General features: G+C 41.1%; 2 protein-coding genes across 2 annotated transcripts in view; one reads left to right on the top strand and one right to left on the bottom strand.

The window, feature by feature from the left end:
* Positions 1-817: 817 nt before the first annotated feature.
* LOC138024702 (pre-mRNA-splicing factor 38A-like) lies at positions 818-15,362 on the bottom strand. Its single transcript, XM_068871924.1, has 9 exons — positions 15,203-15,362; positions 13,462-13,621; positions 12,017-12,138; positions 11,043-11,128; positions 9,023-9,064; positions 7,140-7,205; positions 6,588-6,688; positions 2,705-2,743; positions 818-1,338 (listed from the first exon to the last, which is right to left on the bottom strand). The coding sequence occupies exons 1-9, from the start codon at positions 15,330-15,332 to the stop codon at positions 1,059-1,061; spliced, it is 1,026 nt and encodes a 341-aa protein (XP_068728025.1). The 5' UTR covers positions 15,333-15,362; the 3' UTR covers positions 818-1,058.
* A 33-nt stretch (positions 15,363-15,395) lies between these two features.
* The window catches only part of LOC138024700 (uncharacterized), a 12,516-nt gene continuing 411 nt past the window's right edge, over positions 15,396-27,500 (top strand). Inside the window, exons 1-5 of the mRNA XM_068871921.1 lie at positions 15,396-15,898; positions 19,935-20,367; positions 22,240-22,479; positions 23,074-25,490; positions 26,732-27,500. The exon at positions 26,732-27,500 is cut by the window's right edge and continues 411 nt beyond it. Coding sequence (XP_068728022.1) covers positions 15,517-15,898; positions 19,935-20,367; positions 22,240-22,479; positions 23,074-25,168 — 3,150 coding nt within the window. The 5' untranslated portion in view covers positions 15,396-15,516 and the 3' untranslated portion in view covers positions 25,169-25,490; positions 26,732-27,500. The remainder of the gene's footprint in view (positions 15,899-19,934; positions 20,368-22,239; positions 22,480-23,073; positions 25,491-26,731) is intronic.

Genomic DNA, 27,500 nt, shown 5'->3' with positions numbered 1-27,500 from the left:
GTCGGTTTCGTGAAAATTTTTGAACTTCCGTTGCGAGACAAGTTTCACGAAAAGCAAAACCGCTTTCTACTTCTGCAACGGTCGCAAGGATCGCAGTGGTGACAAAAACGAGTTTCACCGTGTAACACCACTTTGTGAAACTGGTCTCCCTCGCTCTTGTCACGCTACGCTGCGTAAGCCAATCAGAAACCGCCTAAGACAATGTAAACAACATTTCGAGACCAGTTTCAACGTTTCCGAACGATTTTCAACCTTTTATGTTACACGGTGCAACGCCTTCTAAAACTTTTCTTGCAGGGCCGTTGCACATAAGTTTCAGCTAAATGTTTCAACGTGTAACAGCGGCTTATAAGGTGACTTGTGTCTGGGAATACAGACAATGGACACCGCAAAAATGTCGACTAAACTATGCTCATTAAGGAAGGATTAACAACTGCATTAACCCAAACCTCAATGTAACGCTACCCTTAACACTAACCTTATTGTTTGAAACAGGGACACTTTGTTTTAGATATCAAAATTGGGCTTGCATCTATCTAATTAGGCACATTTCCGTCTGGTTATAACTGTGGTGTGAAGAGCGCTAACCAGGAGCCCACAGCTCATAGTCATAGACTTCCGCGCTAACTCAAATAGAGATCCTCTCTTTGTTATTTCACGCCGTTGTTTTGCAGACGACGGCAAGACCGGCGAATGTAAAACGCAAGAGACGGACACGAAATCAGCTTACTAAACATGCAGACTTTGGGCGGTTTTATTGCCATTACCGTCAAAGGTGCTTTTAAGCTCGCAAGTACACAGAAAGGCCGGAAAACTGTTTACGCGATTTAAAGAGGCAGGCGGTTTATTGTAATCCATTCAAGTCAGTGATATCATTCTTTTGACGTCCGCTTTTTAACATAACTGGCCAAAGGTACTGAAAACAACCTACATAAAACTCGCCACCCTGGGATGATCAAATCTCTGTATTCCCTTTAGATTTTAGGTCTCATTTAGCAAATTACTCATGCAAATAAAAATGAACATGATTTTTTTTGGAGTCATTTCTCAGCCTATTTTTAAGGTTTTAAGGGCTTCAAACCAAGTTTTGCCCTGAGCTCATTCGCTTCTTTGACTTCCAGCTCTTCCTTGCTCATCCCTGAACCCTCGCTTTCTTTCTTCTTGTCGGGCTTGTCTGATTTCTTCGACTTCTTCGACGACTTTTCGGGAGATTTTGATCGCGACTTCGATCGGTGACGCCGACGATGGGGCGAACGCGAGCGAGAGCGCGACCTGGACCGGCGACGATAAGGCGACCTACTTCGGCTCCTGTGTCCACGTCTTTTATGAGGAGAAGCGCTAGTAATGGAAAAAAATCTGCTTATTAAAGTGCACCTAACCCCAAAATATTGTTCTCGCTAAAATAAATCTTTGCACCTGTTCGAAACGCATTGCGGCCATTTTTTCCTTTTTCTAACAAATCCTGCCATTTTATAGGCTTCGAAAGTTGCGAAAATCCAAGCATCTTTTGTTCACGACCGAGTCAGAAGGGGAGTGGGTCTATTCCTGCTTTGGCGTCTCAATCTACTTTGCATGCATTTTTACAAAGAGTTAATGCAATGTAAATCAGTATGTGACGTCAAAGCGGGAATAGACCCACTCCCCTTCTGACTCGGTCGTGAACAAAAGATGCTTGGATTTTCGCAACTTTCGAAGCCTATAAAATGGCAGGATTTGTTAGAAAAAGGAAAAAATGGCCGCAATGCGTTTCGAACAGGTGCAAAGATTTATTTTCGCGAAAAAAATATTTTGGGGTTAGGTGCACTTTATGTAATCGTCAGGGATATCGCGCGTTGATAAGACTTTTTTGAAAACAATTGTGTTAGGTACGAAAGTGAGTGTTGGCTCATATTTTACGTTTTCTTTGTGTCCAACGTAAAGCCTTAGTTTGGCTCCACGACTAAGCTAGTGGGAGAAATTAAACTACGTCAGGAGCCCATCCTGGAGCGTTCAACTTCCATACAGCGTCTGTGAAACGGCGTTTTCACAAGTAGGTTTATTTTTAGACTAGCTCTTCCCGCGAATTAGGTCAAAAAACAAAGTCAGTTACGGTTCGGTGACCCTATGACGTCACCTTAATTTCTTGTAATTGGTCATCGGGCTCCTGTGGGAGTCTCATTAGCGGGAAATTAAATCTAAAAATAACCTTACTTGTGAAAACGCCGTTGCACAAGTATAGTTAAGTTGCACGCTCCGGGTGATGGGCTCCTGTCTACGTACATGTATTTAAGTGTGATGCATCAAAACTACTGTGAAATGTAAAGTTTCTTTTGAAAACACAAAATAAAAAAGCAGTTTATGACGTCAAATCCAATTATAGGTCCATGAATGTGTGTGTCCAAGTCGCTTAGTTTTGCGGCCTTACCCTTCGCGAGACAAAGAGAAACTTGGAGATGAACTGAAAATGGTGAATTACGTTTGCCCGTAAAAGTCGAAAGGCAAAATACCTACTTCAACGAAAATTATTTTAAAAGAAAGAAAGAAAACACAACACATAATCTAGCCAACGAGATAAAAATTTGCGTTTAAGTTCACTTAAAATTATGCTCAAATTCACTTGAGTCGATCCAAATTTATATCAAAATGGATCAACTCGAAAATAACACAGAATAAAAGCGAAAAATTAAAAAATTTATGTTAAAGTAAACAATAAACCGTGCTGTACCTGCGTCTTCGACGGCGCGGTGACCTTGAACGACTGCGCCTATCAATGAAACACGCACATTAACTTAGAGACATCAAGATGCGTCGTATAAAGATCAATCCTTTCAAGATAGTTAGATTGGTGTTTTAATACTTATAAATGGAGTTTATGACTGTACAACCAAACATATTTGTTGTTGTTATTCTTATTCTTGTTAATATACTTCTTGATTTCTTATATACCGATATACTTTGTAAGGGAGCGAGTCACAACCCGTGACCAAAAGTCCCTTGATACCGAGTCCCTGATATGAGGTCGAATATTTACTAATTAACAATTAGACCCGTAGCCCGCAAGGGCTACGGATCAATAGCCCATGAGGCTTCGCCTCATGGGCTACTGACCCGTGGGCGAAGGGTCTAATTAGTCGGGCGACCGACTCTGGGTTTACCAGTGTATTTCTTCGCAAATGTACGTCACGTGCAATGGGCAATACCGCAGATATGTAGTGAAGGCTCAATGTTCATTCCGCTTCGTTTTCATTTCTCTTCGGTAATCTTAGAAGTGATTCTCAGTGATGGTAGGCATTCATTACAAGTGTGGCAGAAGCGAGTTACGGTGTTAGGTCCAATACCCTCAAACCACTTACAAACGCACAGACTGTTCGTGGTAGACCCACATCAAAACACGAAAATGAGCGTGCATTTCGAAAGGGCCGCGAACTCTTGGCAAATATCTCAAATGTTGCTATCAAGCTCTTACAAGTTCTAAAGAGATCAGTTGAGCAGTCATTGAGTACAAAATATGTGTTAACTATGACTAGCAATGACAGAAGTATATAAAGGAACTTTACTCGAAATTTTGACGCTGGCGGGTGCAAGTTGATATTTCTGATATTTGATAATCAGCATAATTATAATGGCACGGAGGACAACAACGACAACAAGAAAGCCGCCCAAGCCGTCACTTACCGAAGCGAAGATGCAAGTAACTTCTTTAATTTTATGACTGTCATGATCATTATTTCATATACTTTGTACAATGTATCAAGTGGATTATCAGTTCTATCAATTTCTCTTTGTACTGCATTAGTTTTCTATGTAATCATGTACGTTGGCATGTTGTATACGATTGCGTTACCAACACGAGCAATGTTGAATGTCCTGGGAAAATGTGATGTATTAGGGGAGGCAATGCAGCCGTTTGTACATCATCAACATGATGGCGTAGTGAAAAATACAATATAGAGACGAATTGAGATCTCGTTATGCTAAATTTGTGTATTGTAATCATAACCGTGTTGTACGTGAATGCCATGTGTCGAGATGTCGTGATCGAGAACCAAGTAGGATCCTGTGAAGAAGCAGAAACGTCTGTTGCAGAAAAGCAGAAAACTGAGGGTATTTGTGTGGGAAAAGATTCTTAAGATCACTCCTTTGTCGTCAAAACTTCATGTTAACATCAGTTGCAGGCACAGTAGTCAAATGAAAAGAAGGTGGATAATTGCCAGTCTCAGTTCTTTTGAAAAAGTGAGGAAAAAGCCAGCTTCTATTCGACGAAAATTTCGTCAAACAGTACGTTTGACTTGCTTTGGAAAATACACTGAAAACGCGTAAATCTGAAGAAATATCAAGTGTTGTACACATGCTGTGGACCAATGAGTTTGTACAAGAATGGTAATCATAGATGATGCTGTGCTAAAATAAATCTATGTAATGACATAGAAACAAATCCTGGGCCTGCAATGAATAATATTGATCCAACCTTGACAGTAAAGGCACCATATAGTCAAGGTGATATTACAGTATTTGGTGCGAATGCTGGGCAACAATGCGTTGCTATGAGTTTGTGTGCTTTGATTTATAATAATATCAAAGGAATTAATACATGTAACAGACACTATGTACAGGGCAGGTGTATTTAATGCAATCAAAATTACCAGCTATGATCGCTATGTCTGAGAAAAATTACCAGCTTAATAGACCCATATCATTCAATGTCCAAATCAAAGATTTTGCCCGTCGAACCTCTCATTCAGTGTGAGGCTGGACGGACAAAGACAATGCAAAGACAAAGCCTTTGATATTCCCCACGGACTCCAAAATAGCCGCAGAGTGATAAAGGTGAATTATAGTGAAAGCTACACAGGTAATCTACATAACAGTGATTCAATTATTGAAGGATATCAGTACAGTATACGTATAGACAGTGCATTTGAATCACTCTTGTCACAAAATTATTCTTCATTTATTCTGACAATAGGATGTATTGGTGTTAGTATCTATCATACTGATAATGGGAGTTGTAAGATTTTTGATTCTCATGCAAGAGATGAATATGGTAGAAGCCATCCCCAAGGTACATGTGTACTATTAGAAGTACCATCCATTAAGGACTTAATACAGTATTTCCAGGCTATACACTCACTCGGTGACAATTATGAACTCAGAAGGCTGCATATTAGTACATATGAAATAACTGCAGCGAACAGTGTCAGAGAACAATGCAACTGCACTTGTAAACAATGCTGTGCTGCAGGGTTGTATGCAATGTGTTACTCAACAGCAAAGTCTTGTAGTTATTGGAAATCCGAAACGTTATGTTGCATAGTTGACCAAGGAAACAAATTCTATCGTCACCTGAGAATTAACGGACACCTCACAAGTGCAGATTTACCCAAGAGTCTTGATATTTGTGAAGTTGATGGTAGAAATGGTAATGAATTTATGGTAATGAATTTATATAGCGCATTTTCTATTGGCATATTCAAATGCACTTTACAAGCAAGTGATCTATGGGTGAGATCGGACATCAAGTCAGCAATGTTTTCACGACGAAATGCATGTTGTTTTTGCCAGTGTGATTACAAATTTCGTGATCTTTCTTTGAGACATGCACATCTTTCCATCTACTACACAACGCTCATGATCTTTAGCAGCACACGTGTGGCCACAGCCCGACTTACGATCCTAGATCGTCTTGTTGTTTTAGTATCACCCAACTAGCCGGACAGAAAGGGCAATAGTAAAGTTAGCAAATGCAAGTTAAAGAAATACTTATTTGGGAATAAAACGAAAGCATGCGTCACGCTTTTCGCTACTCGAGCACTATTAATAATAGTCCTCTAGTAGTTGGATGATACTAATGGCAAAGATTGCACCGACAAATCGTAAAATCGTCCAATACCCAGTTAAAACCGCAATCAAAAGAAAGCAACTCATTAAAGGTAAAAACACCACACGGAAAAGATTGCGCAACGCGGGCCACCGATTACGGAATACGTAACATCGGCAAGAGAATTCTAGTAGTTTGAACTGGTTACCAAAACACGCGCAACTAAAAAATGGCAAGAAGATGCTTTGAACTCTAACAAGACTTCAAATAGACCTTTTTGCAGACACGGCGGCCATTTTGATTTGTATTGTTTCAAAAGACATTATGGGATGCTCTAGGGGGCAAATTAATATGTATTTGCCCCCTGGGCATCCCATAATAGCTATTTAAAACAATAGAAATCAAAATGGCCGGCGTATCTGCAAAAAGAAAATGTTAGTTTCTAGAGAAACTGTGGTGCTGCGTCGGTGGGAGATTGAAACAGAAATTTATTTTATCAAACGAGTTGATAAAGGTCGAATAACCACCGTGAAAGATTTGGAAAGCTGACGTTTCGAGCGTTAGCCCTTCGTCGGAACCAAGAGCTAACGCTCGAAACGTCAGCTTTCCAAATCTTTCACGGTGCTTATTCGACCTTTATCAACTCGTTTGATAAAATAAATTTCTATCTGCAAAAAGGTCCATTAGTCCTACCGAAGTTAACAGGCACGCATACATAACTAAACGTTAGCATTCAACGGAGAGGTGCCAACTCCAACAAGGCAATTTGAAACCTTAACAAATATTTTACCTGCGATTTCCGGGAGATCGGCTGCGTTTTCTTGCTTTCTCGTGATCGCGATATCCTCGTTTCGGCGAAAGACTGCGACTTCTGCTGCGGCGACGAGGAGACTAAACAGGAAAAAAATTCGTTCGAAGTCTCGTTTCCCCTAATTTTTTTGCAAGATCGATATATCGTGTCTCGTGTGACCATAGCTACGAGTACACTCGATAGTGACCCTGGACTTAAAGACTCGTGGGAGGTAGCCAATTAACTGATGGTGGACGCATGAGGACGAACGACCACCAGTTCGAGTTTTCAGTTCTGAGAATGTGCACTAGGAAAAAAACGCACCCCAAAGCTACTGCGCATGCTCAGAACAGAAAAAAACATACTCGCGTTCTGAGTATGCGCAGTAAGCAAAATAGTCCAAACAAACTGCGCATAGTGTCAAGTGTTCAAGTGTCTATGAGGATCCTTTCTCTCTTTCGTAGCAATTCTTTATGGCACGCAATACAACAGCATCATACATGACATGGTAAATTTAAAAAAAAAAAAAAAAAAGGAAAAGCAATAGCTTACTTGTTTTTCTTCTTCCTCGTCAGACTCCGAATCCATCTCTTCCAAATCATCATCAAGAAGGCTTCGCTGTAAAATAACAAGGGAAAAAAAATAGATCAAGTTCGGAAGGTTTAATTAACCGCTGGTTACGACAAGTTTGAATCTTGTTACCAGACAACTGTACAGTGTAGTACAACAATTTATTCTAGTGTGTGAAACATGCATGATGAATGACGTTTGCTAAACATTCGTTTTTACGAAAATGAATTGATGTCTATCATAGCATGACCAGAAGAACTCACAAAAGATATGAAGAGAAGTCCAAAGACTTATTCTCATAATTATACAGTGTAGATCTTCAGTGGCTACAACTTGAAGCAACGCCAATTTTTCCATTGCCACCAGGACCAATGTTAACTCTTATTTGTGGTACGTCATATCCGGTTGTATCACGAGACCAGCTCGTGACCTCTTGAACGGGAAATCGGCCATATCACAGGTCAAGGTACTGGCTACGTACAGTCTTTTTGCAATTGTTACCCCGATAAAAAAACACCTCAACTCTTCACATCGGGAATTTCATGCAGCCGTCTTCACATTTTCATCATGTTCTCATGCAAAATGGAATTTCTGGAGTTCGAGTGATATGGCAATGAACTAGTCAGAAATTGAATATTCTGAGGGCACGATGTAGAGGGCAGTAAGTGCTTATGGGATTGATCGGGGGCTTTTGGAGCCTGGTGGGAAGATCTCCGTCATTCCACGTCAGTCGGTCGCTGCTCGTTCAATTTTTGTCCTCAAGTTTTTGTTTTGTAATGCTACGTTCTATAGTTTTAAATCTGAAGTGCCCTATCCTCGGGGTCTGGTGCCGCTGCATTAGATGAGAAATACGTTTCAACCCAATTTTTGTGAGCAAATCAGTGTAACTCACTCACTAAGACTGCTTGTATGTTATTGAAATTGCATCTATTGGAAACTCGGAAAAATTCGAGTTCCAGATGGAATTTGAATCCACGACCCTCTGTGATTTCAGTAGCAGTCGGATGCTCAAATCAATGAGCTACTGGAGCCGCTATGGTGAGCAAGGTTGAAATGTTCCAAAGTCATACCTCACCTCACCTATCCTCTTCGCGCTCTGTTGCGCATAAGCCCGCAAACCAAAGTCATATGACAACAGCAAAGATGTCCGACCCACGTTTCACCCTTTCTCACCATAGAGACTCCAGTAGCTCAGTGGTTAGAGCACCTGACCAGATCACTGAGGGTCGTGGGTTCAAATCGCATCTCGAACTCGGACTTTTTCCGAGTTTCCAATGCGTGCAATCAATAACATATACACCTGTGGCCTGTTTCTCAAAAGTCCCGAACGTTTTCGGGCCTATTTCGGGTGCCACAATTCCCTTTATATCTTCGCAACGCCGAGGTTCCAAGCCATCAAACTTCGCAATCCTCTTAGTCTTTCTTACATTAAAAACATGTTAAAGGATCAGCTTTTCAAAATAAGCAGATTGCAGTTTGACGACTGGCTTTACGAGCCCGAAAAGTTCACGGAACTGTCGAGAAACTGGTCCCTGTACCTAATCTCTGGCCACTTTTAAAGGGTGAGTTTAAGTGGTTTTTCGTATCTGGCGCGGCAAAATTCGTTGTCATTTTCAAATGCTCCTCTAAGTTAACTCAGTATAATGTTAATGCATTGAATATAATCCAAGCTACTGTCACGTTGCGCAATGGATTCATTGACACACCCTCATATTGAAGTCTCGTTGTCTCGTTGTAGTAAAGTCAGAATTTAAAATAATAGCTTGTGGGAGATCATGCTTCCGGAGCCAGCTTGCACTGCCTCCCAATCACAAAGAGGAAACAATTTTTTTTCGAGTTACATGTAATGTTGATATTGTATTTACCCTTGGATCCAATTGGTTACTGCTTTCAAGAACCTGGCGCTTCTAGAAAGCAGAAGAGACAAAGTTAGTATGTTGTTTTCTTTCGCATCTTGACACAGAGAGTTCCCATTGCCGGACAGTTGCGTGGCTGGATGTGTATGTTTTGATAATGACCTCTCAAAATTGTATAAGAGGGCGTCTTAAGACGGTAAGACAAAAACGTCTGGCACCAACCATACGACTGAGACCGGATAACGTTATCCGGTGGATAAGTCACCATCCTTCAGTACTGTTTCAATCTGTGCAAAAAAATTCATATTTCCTAACATAACTGTGAATATGCAAACTCTAAGCACATGACATCACAATTAAAGGCATATACGCAAATCTTCACCGTTTAACGTGGAGTACCCACGTAAATGTGCTTCAGACGTCGTACTTTGCATAGTGACTTATCGACTGGATAAAGTTACCTGGCCTTTGAGCAACTGAGGCTGGCGATTAAGCGCGTCGTTAAACGAGTCTCGTCTTTATCCTATGCAGCTGAAAGTGTCTGAGGTCTCTACTGAAGACGACTCTGTAGTGGGACGATCGGACTCAATTAACTTTAGACGTTTAAATTAATCAGAGCTTGAAATTGCGACCAATACAGTCGCATTTGCGACTGAATTTTTTCCCTTTGCGACTAAAATATCTGGAGAAGTCGCGACTTGTTTTCATCTTCGCTCCTTCGAAACAAAAGGGTTAGCAGTTGCCACTTTGCTGCTCTTTCTACTAAAATAAATGAAAAAATGACAAAATAATTTTGTTTCTTGTCTTGAGTTTTCTTTCAATCTGAAGATAGCGTAATTGTAGCGTTACTTCGCTGCGACGTTACGTGTACAACTCCTTTCCTTTGATATCATTCGCAATTTTCAGCGGTTTCTTTCAACACAAGTATTGTGGGCTCATATTTTGTTTTGCTACACCACTGACAACACAATGCAGCGCGACGATTTTGCGACTAAATTTTGCGAAATTGCGACTGGATTTTTTCACCAATTTCAAGCCCTGTTAATTCGTCAAACGTTGTTTTTTCGTCCGCCTAACTAATAGGGACTTCAAGATCTACGACTTCAAGGTCGACGAAAGCGTCACCTAAAAATAGAAAGTTTGCGCTATTGTAAGTCTTTCGCGGTTATTCCACCTCGTGCACATCGCACAATGTAGATCAAGTATTCTAAAAATAATTATTGGTACGAGTGGGGAACTTGAAAATGATCAACATGTCAGCCTCGAAGCCAATGTTTCTCGATTCCCTTTTATTTTCTTCACTATTTCTGGGTTCAGTATTTTGCTAGTAACCACATGTCTTCTCAGGAGGCTATTTACCTAAGGCATCTACCATGGCACTGCAATGACATACGGTACCAAAAGAATATAGTGTACTATTAGAGCTACATATTATGCAAAGACAACTTGAATCTCCTGGAAGACAAAACGCAGCTCAGTTGACAACATGGAATAAAGCGCTGTGTTAATGCAATACCACACGTACGCAATGCGTGCCTATTTTTCACACTCCTATGTGGCCGCCTTTCGGTTTCGCTCGAAGGCGATCTTCGGCAAATCAGAGAATGGTGTCATTTTAACCGATTCCGATAAAAACTGGCTAGTGATTGGCTTATTGCCTTATCTCATTACTGACAAAGTTTCGTGTGGATCGGAAATGCCCCCGATTTTCCCCGAATTTTTCCGAATGATTCATCGGCATGCTGGATATTATGGTGACGTTTCAAAATGGCGCAAAGCAAACGCTGGGCATGCTGGATGTAGCTTTGGAACCGACCGACAATCTCTTTGCTCTATTTCTCGCTCTTAGAACATGCACAGGCCGCCCACGAACACACAGAACAACCAATCAATAAATTAAAAAGCGTCGCCTTTGTTGACGAAATAATTACTATTTACAGTATATCCTTCATCCCAAAATAGCCTATTCGTACACGCGGAGATGAAATGGCTTTGAACATTTTAAACATTTTTCATGCATAGTGCTCACCTGAATTCGTGGCAAAATAACATCACATGCTCTTTCCTCCCTGAGAAGCTCGTCAATGAACTCATCCATGTGGGAAAGCTCCATTTCTGTAAAATTTTATTGAAGAAATCACTATACATTGCACTTCAGCTCAACGCGTGTGTGCAAAACGCAGGTGCGCGTCTGCGTTTGCGTCTGCGTGTGAAATCGACGCGTCTGATTAATAAGCTTGGCTATTGTGTGTTGTGTTATCATCGTGAAGAAGAATTTTTTTCTTTAATGATAAACGTCGATAAATTCCAGGAACAGATCTTGAGTGAAAAGGTTAGCTTATGTACGTGTCTGCTAAGATAGTAAGAACACTGCAAATCATTTGAACGTTTGAATGATCGTGAATGAACACAAGGGTGCTGTTTATCTCAGAAAACTAAACTGAAAACTTCCATTTAAGGGATTGCAGGCCCAGTAAGTAGGCTGCGCTATAGCAGCACTGAGTCAAATGAAGGGGCACAATGTAGTTTTCAAATAAACTGCTCTGCCGTGGCGGTGAGGATGTGATTGAAACAGATTTTCTTGATACACGCTCATATTTCCTACCAGCCAATCAAAACGCGTGTCTGACAACACATAACCAATCGAAATTCGTGTGATGTCATAGCCATGTTTACATGCTCTCATCTAAACATAGCCATTGGCCAATGAGAGTGCGCGTACTATCCTAATTATTTTATAAATCTTATTAGATGTTTTGGTGTGTAGCATCACTGAGTATCGAATTGCAGTCTTCCAGAGAGTCAGAGGCAGAGAGTCTTCCTACAAGATGACCAACTGTACACTGCTGTAAAATTAATCTTGCCCACACCCTTTTTAACTGCGGCGCAGGCTTGCAGAAAAGCGGAATGCAATTTTGAAACATCCCATGTACTTTGCAAACTGATACAGTAGAATTGAAATTCATTTCAATTTCTAGAAAACAGCAAAAATCTTTAACTTACTGCCCATCTTATTCTTCCTTCTGATCTTTCTGTAGTCATTGTACAGTGGTTCCAGGTAGTTATAACAGTCCAATGATGTCCCCACAAGTCTCATGTAAATTGCTCCAAGGGCACGCACATATCTACACAGTTTTAAAAAAAAGATATTTGAAAGTATGGCGTACATTTATGAAAGCAATAATTAATTTTAACGGTTGAAAGAATGTTAAGTCTAATGATTACAAAGAGGTAGAAAATAGTTTCACCATAACCATAAAAATAATAATAATTATAACTAGAGTTATAATGAACTATTCACGACACTAGTGACCAAGAGATCATCTCAAATTATAAGGCTAAAACCCAGAACACTGGAATATCACAGAGAGGCATGGAATAACCCTAACCCCTAGCCACTGTAATCAGAAACCCATAAGGGTTGAAACGTGTAACGCGCGGTCACAGCTTCCCAATATTCAGTGCAAACCCATTGGCTGAATGTTTCAGTGCTAAGTACCATATTTGGAAACCTCTCGCTCTTGTTGTTCCAAATATGGTACTTAGCAAATTGAATGTTCAGAAGCTTGTTTCCCAGCACACAAGGGGCTGTTACACGTTTCAAACCTTATGGGTTTCTGCTGTAATCCAATGCTTATCCAAAATCTTAACCTACATGTAAGCTGATCCTAAACCCTCAGAGTAGAGGGTTTTGGTCATTCCCATGATTGTTCCAGATTTACATGTGAGCTCGTCACTTCACAACACAACAAAACAAAACAAAAACCATTTTACAGTAGGTCTACATGTACATGTGTGTAGTATGTCTTTTGATAAAAGTACCTGTACCACGCAACTCTATGTGCAGTGCATGTACATGTATCTTCCTTCGTCATAATACTAGTATACCTAAGGGAAGGTTTTTCTTGAAAGCAAAGATTTTATTCAGTTTATCATGCTACACTATTATGTACCTTGGTTATCCTCTAGATTGACAAGGCTGTCTAAGAGCATCTTATTTCCTTAACTTGTCTATAACAGTTACATGAAGCCACACATAACGACGGTACAGCCACACATACTGCAGGATTCATGTCTCGTTCTGTATAATAGGAAATCATATGAACTTGCTTGTGCATTTGAATCGTGATTTATTGGCACAACTGATCTTTTAAAAGTTCTCCCAATTGCACCAGCCATAGGCGAGTGCAACTTGAGAAAGTCAAAACATCACCAGACGTCATAAATCACAAAATGCACATTAGCAAGTTCATATGGTTTTATATTTACTACATGTACATACTCAACAAAATCAATTTCTTGCTTTGTTTCCATAAGCAACTTCCATATTGCACTCTGTAACCTATTTAATAATGTATTCGTCATTGCCGAATCAAAAACATGATATTTTGTTGAGTATGTAATATCAACACATGTACCTTATAGTATAACATTGAAATTGATCTTACTTGTAATCTTCGTTTTTGATAAATTCCACAACAATCTCCTTTTCAGGTTGAATTTGGAGCATTTTCAACACCAAGCAAAGGAATGGTGTAGGTTTGATGTTTCCTCCAAATGTACCACCAACGTGATCCAATTCCATGGCTTTGTCAACCAACAGTTCCGCTAAATCATTGAGAAAGCAGGAAAAAGTTTTTTTTTTTCTTGATGGAGGTTAACTCAGTCACCCCTGTGAGTGAGACTTAACAGATTTTACTTGGTCTAACGCCAGAATGAAGCTACTGTATGGATAACCTTCTGAACCAGTATGGAGCTATAAGTAGCCTGTGCAGCTGCCAGGATGTTTTGGCCTCTAGTGGACACTTATGTCCAGGTTTGACCCTAATTAGATGCATGCCCAATTTTGACATCCAACACAAAGTGTCCCTTACGTCTACGCATTTGCTACCTATTTTCAACAATAAGGTAAGGGTAAAGGTTAGCGTTATTTTTAGCTTTGGGTAAATGGAGTAGTTAATCTTCACTTAAAGAGCAGAATTTGGGGGACACTTTGTGACATAAATTGTCTGTATTCTGAGACACAAGTGATGTTGAAGTTGGCTAGAAGAGCAAGGGGACACCTCGTGACGCTTATTGAAATACGCGTAAATCTAATTAGGGTCAAACCTGGACATATCTCCTAGTGGGCCATGAGTGGCATAGCGACAAGTATGTTTGAGATCCCCCTTGCTGCAGTTCTTGGACATTTTGAATAGTCTGTCCATCAGCAGATGGGAAATTGCGATTGGCCAATATGAGATAACCCCTTTGCTGCAACTCACATTCGCAGCCAAATCACAATGGAGCAACCATCGATTTATTTCAGCATGCTGAAATAACCCCGCGACAAATTATCCCAGCAGCTACAAAGGCTAGGATACATGTATAAGAGCCTGGTTGGGGCCAGCACCCAAACCAACTCAGAAGGTCATAAATTGCACATTTCATGTTTGACATCAGCACTCAGAACAATATTATTTTATTCTTGCCTAGTTCCCATCCAGCATAAAAAAAATGCATATCTTCATGCTGTAAATTGTTGCTAGAGGACATGGGATTGATGTCACCCAATAGGTTAACACCACTGATAAGTGAAAAGAAAATGAGGATGGGTTTCTCTTGTTCTGTGGTTTCTTACAAATAAGATATCCGAAAACAACCCAGTATCCTACACAATTGTTATTAAAATTATTAAGATTTGCGACTCTCCTGACATAGTGATGAACATTGTTGTTATCCTTTGTCATAACAGTTACTGTGCCAAACAGAGATTAACTTTTATTCTCTGTTGAAAAAATGACTTCTTTCATTGAGTAGTTGGCAAAACAAATTTGAACCGCAAAATTTGATATCATTCTACGTAAACAATGAACACTGCTTTTTGTTTGAAATCACTCTTTGCGTTATTGAACTCACAATACTTGTTTAGCTGTCTACAACCTGCGTCTACACGAAAGCTCTGGAGATTAATACAAAATGACCACAAAGTTTGCATTGCTGCCGTGTTTCCTTTTCGAGAAATGCACCTTTAAAAACCTTAAATATATCTCTGCTTTGCACATAAAATTTTGAAGTTCTGTCATTGTTGTAGTGAGCTTGTATTACATGTAAATTGAAGACCACAAAACGAACTCACTCTACTAAACAAAGTTAACTCTTCTTTGTTGTTATTAACTTTGCAGCTTTTTGCACACTCCAAAACCTTACCTGATAGCGCAAAACATTGCTCCTTCCAGTACTTATTTTCATAAATACGCGATCGAATGATTTTTTCAACCAGGTATTGAGGATTTGTTCCTTTTACTGTCTTAGCATCGGAAACTGTGCGGTTCGCCATCTTGGATTCAAAGTCCTAAGACCAAAGCTCTCCGAGCGGAAAGAGAGAGACTGGATATACGGTTGTTCTCAGGCTCTACGAAAAATTCTCGTGTGCGATCAACAAAAAAGGCATTTAAAGCTAGTAAACTATTCATAAACCTTCAATGTTCAATGACAGTGTAAATTAGGTTTTTGTAGTGGCAATGGATTATTTAGCCATAGAAGATCAAGATCTAGCAAAAAAGGGACTCGAGGAACTTCGCGGTAAACTACGCTCACCTCAACAAGATGTTCTCGAAAGACTCAAATCGCAAACGGAAGAGTTTCGCTTTGCGCGTGCTTTTCGAATAGCGGAGGAGTACACGAACAGAGACCTGCAAACAGCCGGTCTCATTTGGGATTACCTCCTCGAGAGATGCGAGGACAGGCTGCAAAAAATTGCTGTCATGAACAAGCTATTTCGCGTCCAGATTGCGACTGGACCTTGGAATGCAGCCTTCGAAACAGCTCAAAATTTGTTCAACGAAACAACCGAGTTTCATTTGGAAAGTGCCCGTCAAAAGACGACTGGTGGACAAAGTTTAGGTAATGTAAGCAACATTTCGGCTTCCTTTGCTTTATTTGACGTAACTGACGGAGACAGCGCAACGAACTTCTGGTCAGAGAATGTTGAGGTTTATGTCAGTCACCTTTGGCTTTACTGTAAGCAACAAAACGTATTTCCGGTCCGATCTAAGTGCAGGAGTCGGTCGGGGGTTGTTCCCTTTAAAAATTTGCTTGTTTGTTCCCGGAATTACTTTCAATATTATTCCCATCTTTTTGTCCCTAAAATTGTTTATTTTCCCTTGTTTCCTATGATATTTTCCCTTGTTTCCTATTATATTTTGTTGTTGTTCCCTGTTCCCCAGATCAAATTAGCCATGTTCTCTTGTTCCCTAGGAGGGACTCCCTTCGGAATCACGTCCTCGGCGTCCTGTGTCTCTTTGGTCCTTCTTTTCTCTTGCCTTAGATGAAATTTATGTGTTAAACTTTCAAATCTCAGCCCCTAGGGAACGGTCAGTGAAACGATTAATTTGTGTTCATCCTCTTATCATTCAACAATCAATTCTCGCATAGCGACCACTCCTAAGCGTAAGCGATTACTTTGTTGTGCTTCGAGGGTGGTCGTTTAAAGGGAAATTCACTGTGTTTAAGATTAGCTAAATTTCATTTTTCCGTAGATGATAATTTCTAGTTCCCACGAATCTCCTATGGCTCAAAAGGTAGCGCATCCGAACTAATAATTGGAAGTTTCATAGGTTCGCCTCCTGCAAAGGAGCACTCGGATTTTTTTCCGAATATCCTCGAGACACCATCGAAATCATGGATCATGGCCTGGTTCCCACGAGTCTCCTATAGCTCAGTGCTTGAGCATCCGAACTAGTAATCGGAAGGTCGTAGGGTCGTCTCCTGAAACCGAGCACTCGGATTTTTCCGATTATCCCCGAGTGACCATTAAAATTTATCATCTCTTCATTTCATCTATCGGGGTTAACAAACTTCCGAACTAGTCATCGGAAGGTGGTCGGTTCTACTCGTGCAAAGGAGCACTCGGATTTTTTTCCGAATATCCCCGAGACACTATCGAAATCATGGATCATGGCATGGCTCCTACGAGTCTCCTATAGCTCAGTGCTTGAGCATCCGAACTAGTCATCGGAAGGTGGTCGGTTCTACTCGTGCAAAGGAGCACTCGGATTTTTTTCCGAATATCCCCGAGACACTATCGAAATCATGGATCATGGCATGGCTCCTACGAGTCTCCTATAGCTCAGTGCTTGAGCATCCGAACTAGTAATCGGAAGGTCGTAGGTTCGACTCCTGCAAAGGAGCACTCGGAATTTTTTTCGAATATCCCCGAGACCCTATCGAAATCATGGATCATGGCATGACTCCTACGAGTCTCCTATAGCTCAGTGCTTGAGCATCCGAACTAGTAATCGGAAGGTCGTAGGGTCGTCTCCTGAAACCGAGCACTCGGATTTTTCCGATTATCCCCGAGTGACCATTAAAATTTATCATCTCTTCATTTCATCTATCGGGGTTAACAATTTCCATCTCAGTCATTTATGTCAGTAGCGAGAATGCACCGTTCGACAATTTTCAGTCTTAACAATATAGCCTGACAATTATCACCTGAAGTGAGTTTAATGTCCACGAGTCTCCCATAGCTCAGTCGTATGAAGTCGTATAGCATCCGAAGTAAGTAATCGGAAGGTCGAAGGCTTTTTTTTCGACTATTCGCGAGTATCCCCGAGTTCCGTCGGAAAAATTCTCTTCATTTCATTTACCGGTGTTAACATAAAACACCTCTTTCAGTACACTCGCCAAAATGGTTCACTTCGATAAGTTAGATCCTAGCAGTATAGCGAAAGAATTATCGAGTCTCCTATAGTTCAGTGGCATAGCATCCGAAGTAGTATATCGAAAGGTTGATGGCCGTCTGCTGCGAAGAAGCACTCGGATTTTTTTCCGGGTATCCCCGAATCACCATCGAAAAAAATAACCTTCGGTGAATCAGCGTTATTGTTGAAATGATGATTTTCTTATAAAACGAGCACACTCGGAAACATGTCCAACGACTTTCGGGTTATTTTGGTTCGAATGATCTGTCTCTGAGCTATAGGATACTCGTTGTAGCTAGCCAGGCCATTAAACTAGGTTCATATGCTGTTAGGACTGATATTGCCGAAACAATGCATTCTTGCAATATTTATGTCTACGACGGTTAATGCATAAAGAAATGTATTTTATATTCCGATGGTGACCAAGGGATACTCGGAAGCAACTCTTCCCGACTGAGCTACAGGAGACTTTTGGGAGGGTAGGCCGTTAAATACCTCTTATTAACCGAGTTCGAGGTTCCTACTGTAAGTTACGGACCGAGTGTTTTTTTCCGTTGATTTATGGCCCGCCTGCTTCGCGCTTGGGCAAAAAGAGGAGGATCCGTAAGTTTCAGTACAGATCGAGAAAAGGAGGTTGGTAAGATATTTAGAACACATTTTCCTTCAAAACGCAACTCCAAGGGATTGTGGTCAAACGCGCAAGGAATTGTGGTTATGCGCGAATCGAGGAATTAAGATGCGCGGTATGATTTTGTTACACAGAATATCAGAGCCTGCTCTGTTTTTCATTTCACTTCTCTTATCCTCAAACTATAGATAGTTTCACTGTCACGCAACATAAAAAAAATTCCGAAATCGTTCAATGAAAAAGGCTAAAAACTTGGAATGTAGTAGGATTAAAATCTTTTAACCACCTCCCCAATTCTCAAGTCTGTGCGGTATCACTGTGTCTAAATGATTTGTCGAAGCCTGTCACGCAACGTTATAGAGTTTTGTATGGAGACGCCATGTGATCCACCAATATGGCAGCCGGTAATCAACGAAAACATCTGAAGTTCACTTTGCGATGAAAGCGCTTACGTTTCGCTCATAAGATAAAATGCATGTGTATGAACACATCTCCTAATGTACTTCAAAGGCTGAAACTGCTGAGATTCATAGGGATCATGGTGTCACGCAAGGTGACAATTCGAAACGAAAGACGTCACGGAAAATAATTTATTTCTAGGTCATCTTCAACCTCCTTTACATAAAAATGCAGAAGAGCTTGTGATTTTGATTTTAGAATTTGATGGCGGCAATGAAAACTATCTAATGTTTTCTTTCTTCTGTGGAGTGGGGTCCAGAAGGAGGTCCAGTTAGGGGTCCACGTTTTGTACCGTCCCTTCGCAAGACCTTTTAAAATCTTCCTTGATTTCCACGCACGAACCGTCGTTAAATTACCGCAAGCATAATTGAACATCTCCCTTCCCGTCGTCAGCATTTCTACAATTTAGGTTAACTAGTTATATCTCTGAGGTAATCAGGTGCGTGCGAAAGGAAGCTCAGACAATCTCGGACAAAACTGTTGAGACAGTGACACAAATTCACCTCCATTTTTACACACCCCTACTTACTCTCCCCTTCCCACTCCCCTCCCCCCTCAGTCAATGTTGTGGAGTATTGTCCTATGTTCTTCATTATATTTCCGACCAAGATAACGCAACATTGAGTTTGGGGGGAGGGGAAAGGGCGGCTTTTAAGAGGAACGTTTGATAAGTTGTTGGAGTACCAAAAACGTCACTTTGTCTCAACAGGTTTTGTCCGAGATTGTAGTTGAAGTCAAGCGGAAGGTTCAACCCCCACAGAGATTGCCGTGTCAAAATCTGAAAAACCAATAAATATCTTCATGGCTTTTTGAAATGGTTGCTTGTAAGATTCAAACGGTTTTACAAGTTTATGTAACATAAACGGCAGAAAAAACTTGCGAGAGAGTATTTAATAAAAATTTCAAATTTAGCGGACCGTACTGTAGAATACGGACTCAGTCTGCTAATTTAGCCAATCACAACTCGCATACTATCTGAGAGATCCAATAAACTAGATTCATGTGGCAAACGTCTTGCCTACAGCTAGGACCAAAATCTCCAGTGGTGGCGTATTCCAAATGATATTTCGTGAAATGAAATGATGAATTTTTCTGTCCGATGACACGTTAATTGACATTTTGTCGTTGTTTGCTGTGTTTATATCTCCAGATCCAATTGTCGAAGGGCGGCAATTATTTAACGCTAGCATGAACATGGCGACGATACGCCGTCTTCGGAAGGAAATACAAACAGCTGAAGAGTTGTATAGGAAAGCCAGTGAAGTCGCTGCATCGATAAATGACTTTGACCAAGAGGCTCTGGCAAAAGTTCATCTGGCAATCTGCTTGTTAGATCGGGGAGAACTGAAAGAAGCAATCGAATCCTACTTTGAACCGCTTATGGCTTCTAAATCCAGCTTGAGTAGGTACACTCAGGCCATTTACCTCCAGAGTTACGGAAACGCTTGTAGGTCAGCAGCAGACTGGGGAAGAGCCAAAGAATACCTCCGGGAAGCACTGGAACTTGCTAAGGAACTGAAGGATGCTGGGCTTGTGTCGAGTTGCTGTGGAGATCTGGGAAACGTATTTAGATCCGAGGGGAGGTATGCTTCAGTTAATTCAGAATCAAACAGCTTCTCCCAGTCTTCAAGTCTTCTCCCCAAACCAACTTAAGGTTCCAATAAACTACCTCTGAACCTGAATATTAGACCAAGTCCTCAAAATCTAAATGTAAATTCATTACTCGTGCTCAAAATATTATTCGTAACGTAATTACTAGTAAGGTGAAAGTCATACAACTTTTTCGGTTATGAAAGAAATGTAGATATTTGAAGCTCGGGCTTTTGACGGATCCTCGCACTTATCTAGACAATTCAAGCAATGGTCCTTATTGGAGTTGCGCCTGCAGGCACATTTTCCTTTGTTTAAAACTACATGCAAAAGAGGCTTAAGGGTCAATATAATACAAACTAACCCCTTAGCCTCGTTCTTTTGGCAAAACCGCTGATAACTCCGATAAGGGCTATTGTCTCTCATGAGTAATTCATGTGGCTCCAGCGGGGTTCGAACCCATGAGCCTCACAAATTGACCTGCTTCCAACTGAATGGCTTCACAGCTCAGTTTGTAGAGCATTACACCGGTATCCCAGAGGTCACGGGTTCGAAACCTGTTGGAGCCACCTGAACTACTCCGGTATCTATTAGAGACAATTGCTCAATTTCACTTCACATTAACCTCCAATAATTAATTGCTTAAATTGTCTAGATAAGTGTCAGGATAATTTTTCTCTTTCTTTCTTGGTTATGTTGCTAAAACTAATATATTTAATACGTCTTTTATGTACTACACATATTATGTTGGTAAGTACTGTATGACATGCATATTATTCCTTAAAAGAGCACTGACTGGATGACTCATTCGTGTTGGGACTTTGGTTCTGGAAGTTTTGGACTTGAAAAAAGGAGAGGAAGAGAACTTTATTTAAGTGTGTAATCGTTCCAGCGCTGGAGCACTTATTTGGGACACTGTAGACTAAAATTAACAACTAACACAAATCAAGTCAAATGTTGGTTTTTGAAGAGAGGGGAAACCGGAGTACCCGGACAAAACCTCTCGATGCAGAGTAGAAAACCAACAAACTCAACCCACATTTAACGCCGAGTCTGAGAATCGAACCCGAGCCGCGATGTTGGGAGGCGAGTGCTCTCACCACTGCGCCATCCTTGCACTATCCTGCAAAGGGCCCATTACGATAAAAAAAGGAGTGAATTTCAATCAAAAGGTTCTAAAAACAACATAATGTATTTGGGTTGATTTCGGAGAATAATTAAAATGGAAAAGGGTGTTGAAGTGATAGACACTTTAACGTCTCACGTTTTTGACATCAGGGGTTTAGAGACGGGGCCCACGGTAGATTATTCGAAGAGTAGAAAGTCTAACCATTTGAAGATGTAATGACAAAGGCATCACTTTCTCTTCAGTTATTTTAACCTTTTCAATCGCACGATCGAAACATTCATTCTCCTAACAAGTACCATTGATTTCTTTGTCGGGTGGTCATGAGAATTTGGTGTTATATCAAGATCGCAACTCTTAAGATGATGATATTCTTCATTCTCAATACCTGTACTGTAGTACTGACATTTCATTGAAATTGTGAGGAGGATTTACATTCTGATCGCTCCTTGGAGTCAAGACTCCCGAGTGTTGTGATTCAAACTCGTGACCTTCTGTAGTCCGATCATCAACCAACTGTCAGCCATTTTTCTTGTTGTCTTTAATAAGATTGTCCTTGACGATGAAATTGGTCGGCCTCAGTCGAGGCAAGCTGTTCTCAAAAAGTAGAACACTGAGTTCTCGGTGTTGTGGTCTCATCTTTGGGACTACATTAATAAACAGTAGCTGCAGTAATAACCCTGCTTTACAAGAGGAAGCTAAATTAAATAGTGAAAATAGACACTTTTGTTTTTGTCAGATACAGAGACGCAGAGAAATTACACAATTCTCATTACACTATCGCTCTGAACAGAGGAGACACACACGGCTTGGCAATTGCCTGTGGAAATATCGGCTTCTTGAAATTTTACAATCCTGAGGAATTTGACGACTCCTTGGTGTATCAATTCATTGAATACTCGTTAGCAGAACAAGTTGGTGATTTTGCGCGAATGGGGATATCATTTAACAAAATTGGGAAGCTTTACACGACGTTGGGGTAAGTTAGCTAAAACCGTGACGATCTAAAAATCTTTTTGGTTGATGGTCGTTGAAGCTTTTGTCGTGAAATGCAATCGTACCCGGCCAAAATGACAGTGGCTGGGTTCACTTTACTTTCCTAAGTGACTTGACTTCGTTTCTTAAAATAACATGAAAAGGAACTCATTAGTTGTTGCTTTCCATATTTTTGTATAGGGAAGATATCGTTGACGTCATCTATTGTCATTAAGGATCTTTTTTTCCTGTGGTTGGCACATTTGAATAACAAAAGCAATGTTTGTAAAGAGATATCTTCGCTATAACAAGTGGCCATCTTGGTGCCACAATAGCCATGTCATATGGGAAATAGTTTGTATCAATAACGAATTCATTGTTATTGTTTTTCAGTAGTATTTTAAAAGTCAGGCCATCGATCTCGTTGATCGCGTGTGTCTGTGAATTTTTTTCAACCGGTTTACCTTTACATGTTCTTAAAAGTGGTGTTTCATTTTTATGGACGTCATGATTCGTTCCCCCCGTTCTCAACGATCAAGGAAAGAAACTGCATCTTTTATTTTAAGTAGGTTAATTGGTATTCCTGGTTCTCACGCAGGTATTACGAGGAAGCTGAGAAATTGTTTGAAATTGCTGTTACCCAAGCTCAAAAGGCTGGAAACGTTGCAGGCGAAGGTATGGCATGGGGTAATTTGGGCACCGTGTACAGAGCTTTAGAGCAATACGAAGATGCCATTGACTGCCACGTCAAGTACAGAGACAACGCCGAAAGGCGAATGGATATCGGCGGGCTAGCCATCATGCAACATCAACTGGCCATGGATTATTACCTGTGCGGGAATCTACCAGAAGCGGAAAGTTCAATACTTGGTGCTTTTCAAACCTTGGAGCAGGTGCGCGCCCAGATAGGAGAAGAAGATAAATCGAAGATATCGAACTTTGAGAAAAACCAGTCGGAAGCCTACAACCTGTTGCAAGTTTTGTTGATTGCCCAGAAAAAGTACAAAGAAGCTTTCGTTTTGGCGGATGCAAGTCGTGGAAGATCACTATCGGATATAGTTCAGAGACGATTTTATGGTTCCACTTCTTCAGAAACGAGTACAAAGTACCTCGATGAAGAATTCATAGATGAGTCGTTTAACAATCTCCTGCAAGTTGGCCAGAAGCTGTCCACTAGCCTTGTGTTGTACTCTGTGGTGAAGGAATTTGATCAAACTGGAGCTGTATGGACATGGGTGTATACCTGGGTGCTGCAACTGAATGGAAAGTTGCATTTCTGCAAGACTCGCCTCCAGGGTGAGAGTCACATGAAGGTTGAGCTTAACGATGACCTTGTGATTCAACTCAGTCGATCAATGGGCCTGCCTTCACAGTCCCGTGGAGTGAGCGAGATCCTCAGAGGCGAAAACCTTTTCAGTAAGCCGAAAGGAAGGAAGCTTAAGGCACCATTGCCAAGCTTCTCTAATACAAATGACGAAGTCTTTAAAACGCTAAAGGGACTCAAGGACATGTTTTCGTCCGATTGGGAAAGTGGAGATGACAAGGAGAACTTCATTGAACACTATCTAGGTAATGTTCCGCTCAAATCCAAGGAAAAAGAAACAGATGCGACCGCACGTCAGAATATTGACGTCAATAGTCATAGTGACGAAGAAGAAAGTTCTAGCCCCACTTCTGGAGCTAAAGAATCACTGCCTTCAACAGATGTAACGCAAAAAGAAAGGCTGGAGGTCAGCAGTTTCTCCGGCAACATTATTAAAAGTTGTGAAGGCAACAGACCTTTGGCCGAACTCCAAGACGCAAATGTTGGTAGTAACAAACCTTGCTTGGAGAATAATGAAGAAAGCACAGCAGAAATCGAGGTTATAACACCCCTTAATAGTGAAGACTTCCCCCTCCCTATTGAAAATTTGGAGGAAAATGTCAACATTGATGTCACACCTAATCCAATGCAAAGTAGCTTTTCCTCCGAAAAACTTGTGGATGGAGAAGAATCTCTCCCAACAAACATTGGCTCTTCTAAAAATACCATTCCTGTCGTGTTAAAGAATGACGAAAAGAATAACTCTATTTTACTTTCAAATGAAGAAAAAGACGTTACGGCTTTCACAACTACAACCGAGAATGATAATGTCGCGAAACTGGAAGAAGATTTAAAAGGTCATGCAGAACGTGAAGACATTCTTCCTGGTCATGCCATCAAAGACCATTCGCCATCAAATGAAGCTCCGGTTAAAGAGAATGACATCGAAGACGACAAAGATAGATTAGATCACTCAGCACCAAATGCTAATCATTCAGGGAATATAAATAATCATGGTAATAATGCTCTATCCAGAAACCTTCAAGACGATCCCGAATTGGCTCCATGGCGACCTATGCTAAACCAAGTTCACGAGATCCTAATAAAGCCTATCGCAGAATTTCTTCCCAAAAAGGGAGAAAGTCAGCGAATTACTTTTATTCCACAAGATTTCCTTCTCAAAGTTCCCTTCGCTGCTCTTCAAGAAGCCCCAGGTCGTCGCTACCTTATGGAGGATTTTGCGGTTTCCACCAGCCCTTCGATCCATTTTCTTGACCTTGCCTGCGCATCGCGTAAGACGCCCGAACACAGCACATCCCACTTGAACGTTCTTGCTGTAGGAAACCCAGAAATGCCTTGTGAAGACCTTCCACAGCTTCCTTCTGCCTAAGATGAAGCACACGTGATCAGAGACATCATCGGCTCAACAGATTCGGAGTTGTTTATAGGATCACAGGCCACTAAAAAAGCTGTGATGGCGGCAATGCCAAAGCATACCATTCTGCACTTTGCTACTCACGCTGTAATTGATGATTCAGATTCCCATGGTGATTTCAGTATGAAAGGGCTTGTCGTCCTTGCCAAGTCTGGGCGTGATTGCAACGGTCTTCTCACGGCAGAGGAAGTCAGGGAAATGGAACTGAGCGCGGAACTTGTAGTTCTCAGCTGTTGCGAAACAGCGTTAGGTAAAGTTACAGGGGATGGTGTACTAGGTGAGTTGATTGTTACTGGCCGACAGACTGTGTTGCAAACAAAGTTTTTTAATGTTTCTACACGAGTTTTAAATCACAGTATGGCCTCCGTTTTACTCGTAGCTACAACAGATCCCTGTTTTGTGCCGTGTCTTATCTCGGGAACCAACAAGATTGTGTCACTCTTATACTGGGTTTAAGCCAAACTGCCTTTAGTAAACCTGTTGTTTATAAGACGGGTTTCAAATTTGGTGGATACGTCGCAGGTGATAGCATTCGCTTTCCTCCAATGTGGCTCAGATTCAATTCCAGGACTCATAGTCGTATGTGGGTTACGTTTCTCAGTTCTAACAATTGATCTGCGTTGAGTTCGTGTGATTTGATTTGATTTGATTTACAGTCTCCTTAAACTGGTAGAACCCTTCTTGTTCTCAGGTAGATGATAAGTTTGGTAAGCAAGTTTATGTAAAAGTCAGCGGGTGAATGAATTTATCATAAACCGATGTGAAACAAATATTCCAAAATTCTACGATCCAGTCTTAGCTTCCAACCATACAAAGCATTAGCTACCACTTTCGAGAGAGTATGACGTAAGAGAGCGAATCTCCTACAATTGGCCCTATTCCGATGAAACTTATTTGAAATCTATTATTAGTTCTTTGTAAAAGTGCGTGGTTATTTCAAAGACGACACCTTATTGGTCAGTCGGTGAGAAAGTGGACCCCCTGGTCAGGGTAACAACAGATAACATACAGATTTAGCCAAGCCTAAAATCGTAGCTTCCGGGTTATTTATTCTTAAAATTGACCATAACATGGATGTCCAATGTGGTCCGCGATGTGGTCACGTGATACTGGTTACATTGGCATGCATGGAGGGGTGGACGTACCTACGGTCGCACAGATGGGTTACCACATTTTCTTACCCATGGTGCTCCGCGCGCGCGCCTTCGGTGCGCGGAGCTCTACTAAAAATAGCGACCTTCAGATTGGAGTAAGAGGACGACAACGAGGACGAGCTCTAAGCAGTTCTAAGCAGGCACATTTCGAAAAATTTTCGTTCTTTAAATGTAATGCGCATGCCCAGTACAGAAAACTCGTAGTCGGAGTCGTTCTCGTACTCCAATCTGAAGGTCGCTAATAACTTTCGCAGCACGGGCGCTATCTAAAAATAGATTTCAAACAATTATCATGGGGTACAGATATTTGCTCTCTTACCTAATGTTGTCGCGTTTCATTTTTCTAAATTTGGTTATTCAACAGGTCTCTCACGGGCGTTTTTGGCTGCTGGCGCTGCATGCGTAATTGTCACTCTTTGGAAAATTGATGATCTCTCGTCCTTTAAACTCATGACATGCTTCTACCGCGAATACAAGAAGTGCCGCGACGCTGCAGTATCGTTACAGAAAGCCATGAAAATCCTTCAAGCGGAAGATGACACACGTAGCCCTAGAAACTGGGCAGCATTCTTGATTGTTGGATAAAGCCATTAAAGATAACACAGACGATTGGTCTAACTGCTCAACTGTAGGACTTCTAAACGATAAAAGGTGATGAGCATGAAGAGTGTACTTTCAATGCGATTTTTGCGGTAGTTTTGTAACAGCCTCCGTTTGAGCTAAAATTGACTTTGGGCTCCTGCGGCATGCTTCTGTCAATTTTATTTACTGATTCTGTATTGTACTGACCAAGCCTTGACGAAACCCGTGTCGAAATGTAAGTCTCATTTTTCAGTAGGCTACCGCGCAGGCGTATTTCGCTTGACAGGTGTAACTTGACGTGTGTCTGACACAGCTTTGACAGCTCAAATCTGCTAAAATAGCTTTAGAAGCGGTATACAAAGGCTAGCTACTCACAGCAAAAATGGTTTTTATCAAACTAGGGGATAAAGGTCAATAAACCAACGTAAGAAAGATTTGTGTACTGCATGACGTTTATAGCACCGGATAACCGTTTCTCAGGGCGAAGGCACTTACCTGTTAAAACTCAAATTGTGAGCACCCCCAGAAGATTTCAAATTGCTACAGGAAGC

The sequence above is a fragment of the Montipora capricornis genome, chromosome 11, assembly GCF_036669925.1.
Source record: "Montipora capricornis isolate CH-2021 chromosome 11, ASM3666992v2, whole genome shotgun sequence".
Classification (NCBI taxonomy): Eukaryota; Metazoa; Cnidaria; class Anthozoa; order Scleractinia; family Acroporidae; genus Montipora; species Montipora capricornis.
Note: the sequence above shows the minus strand (reverse complement) of the source record. Positions and strands in the feature narration are given on the sequence as shown.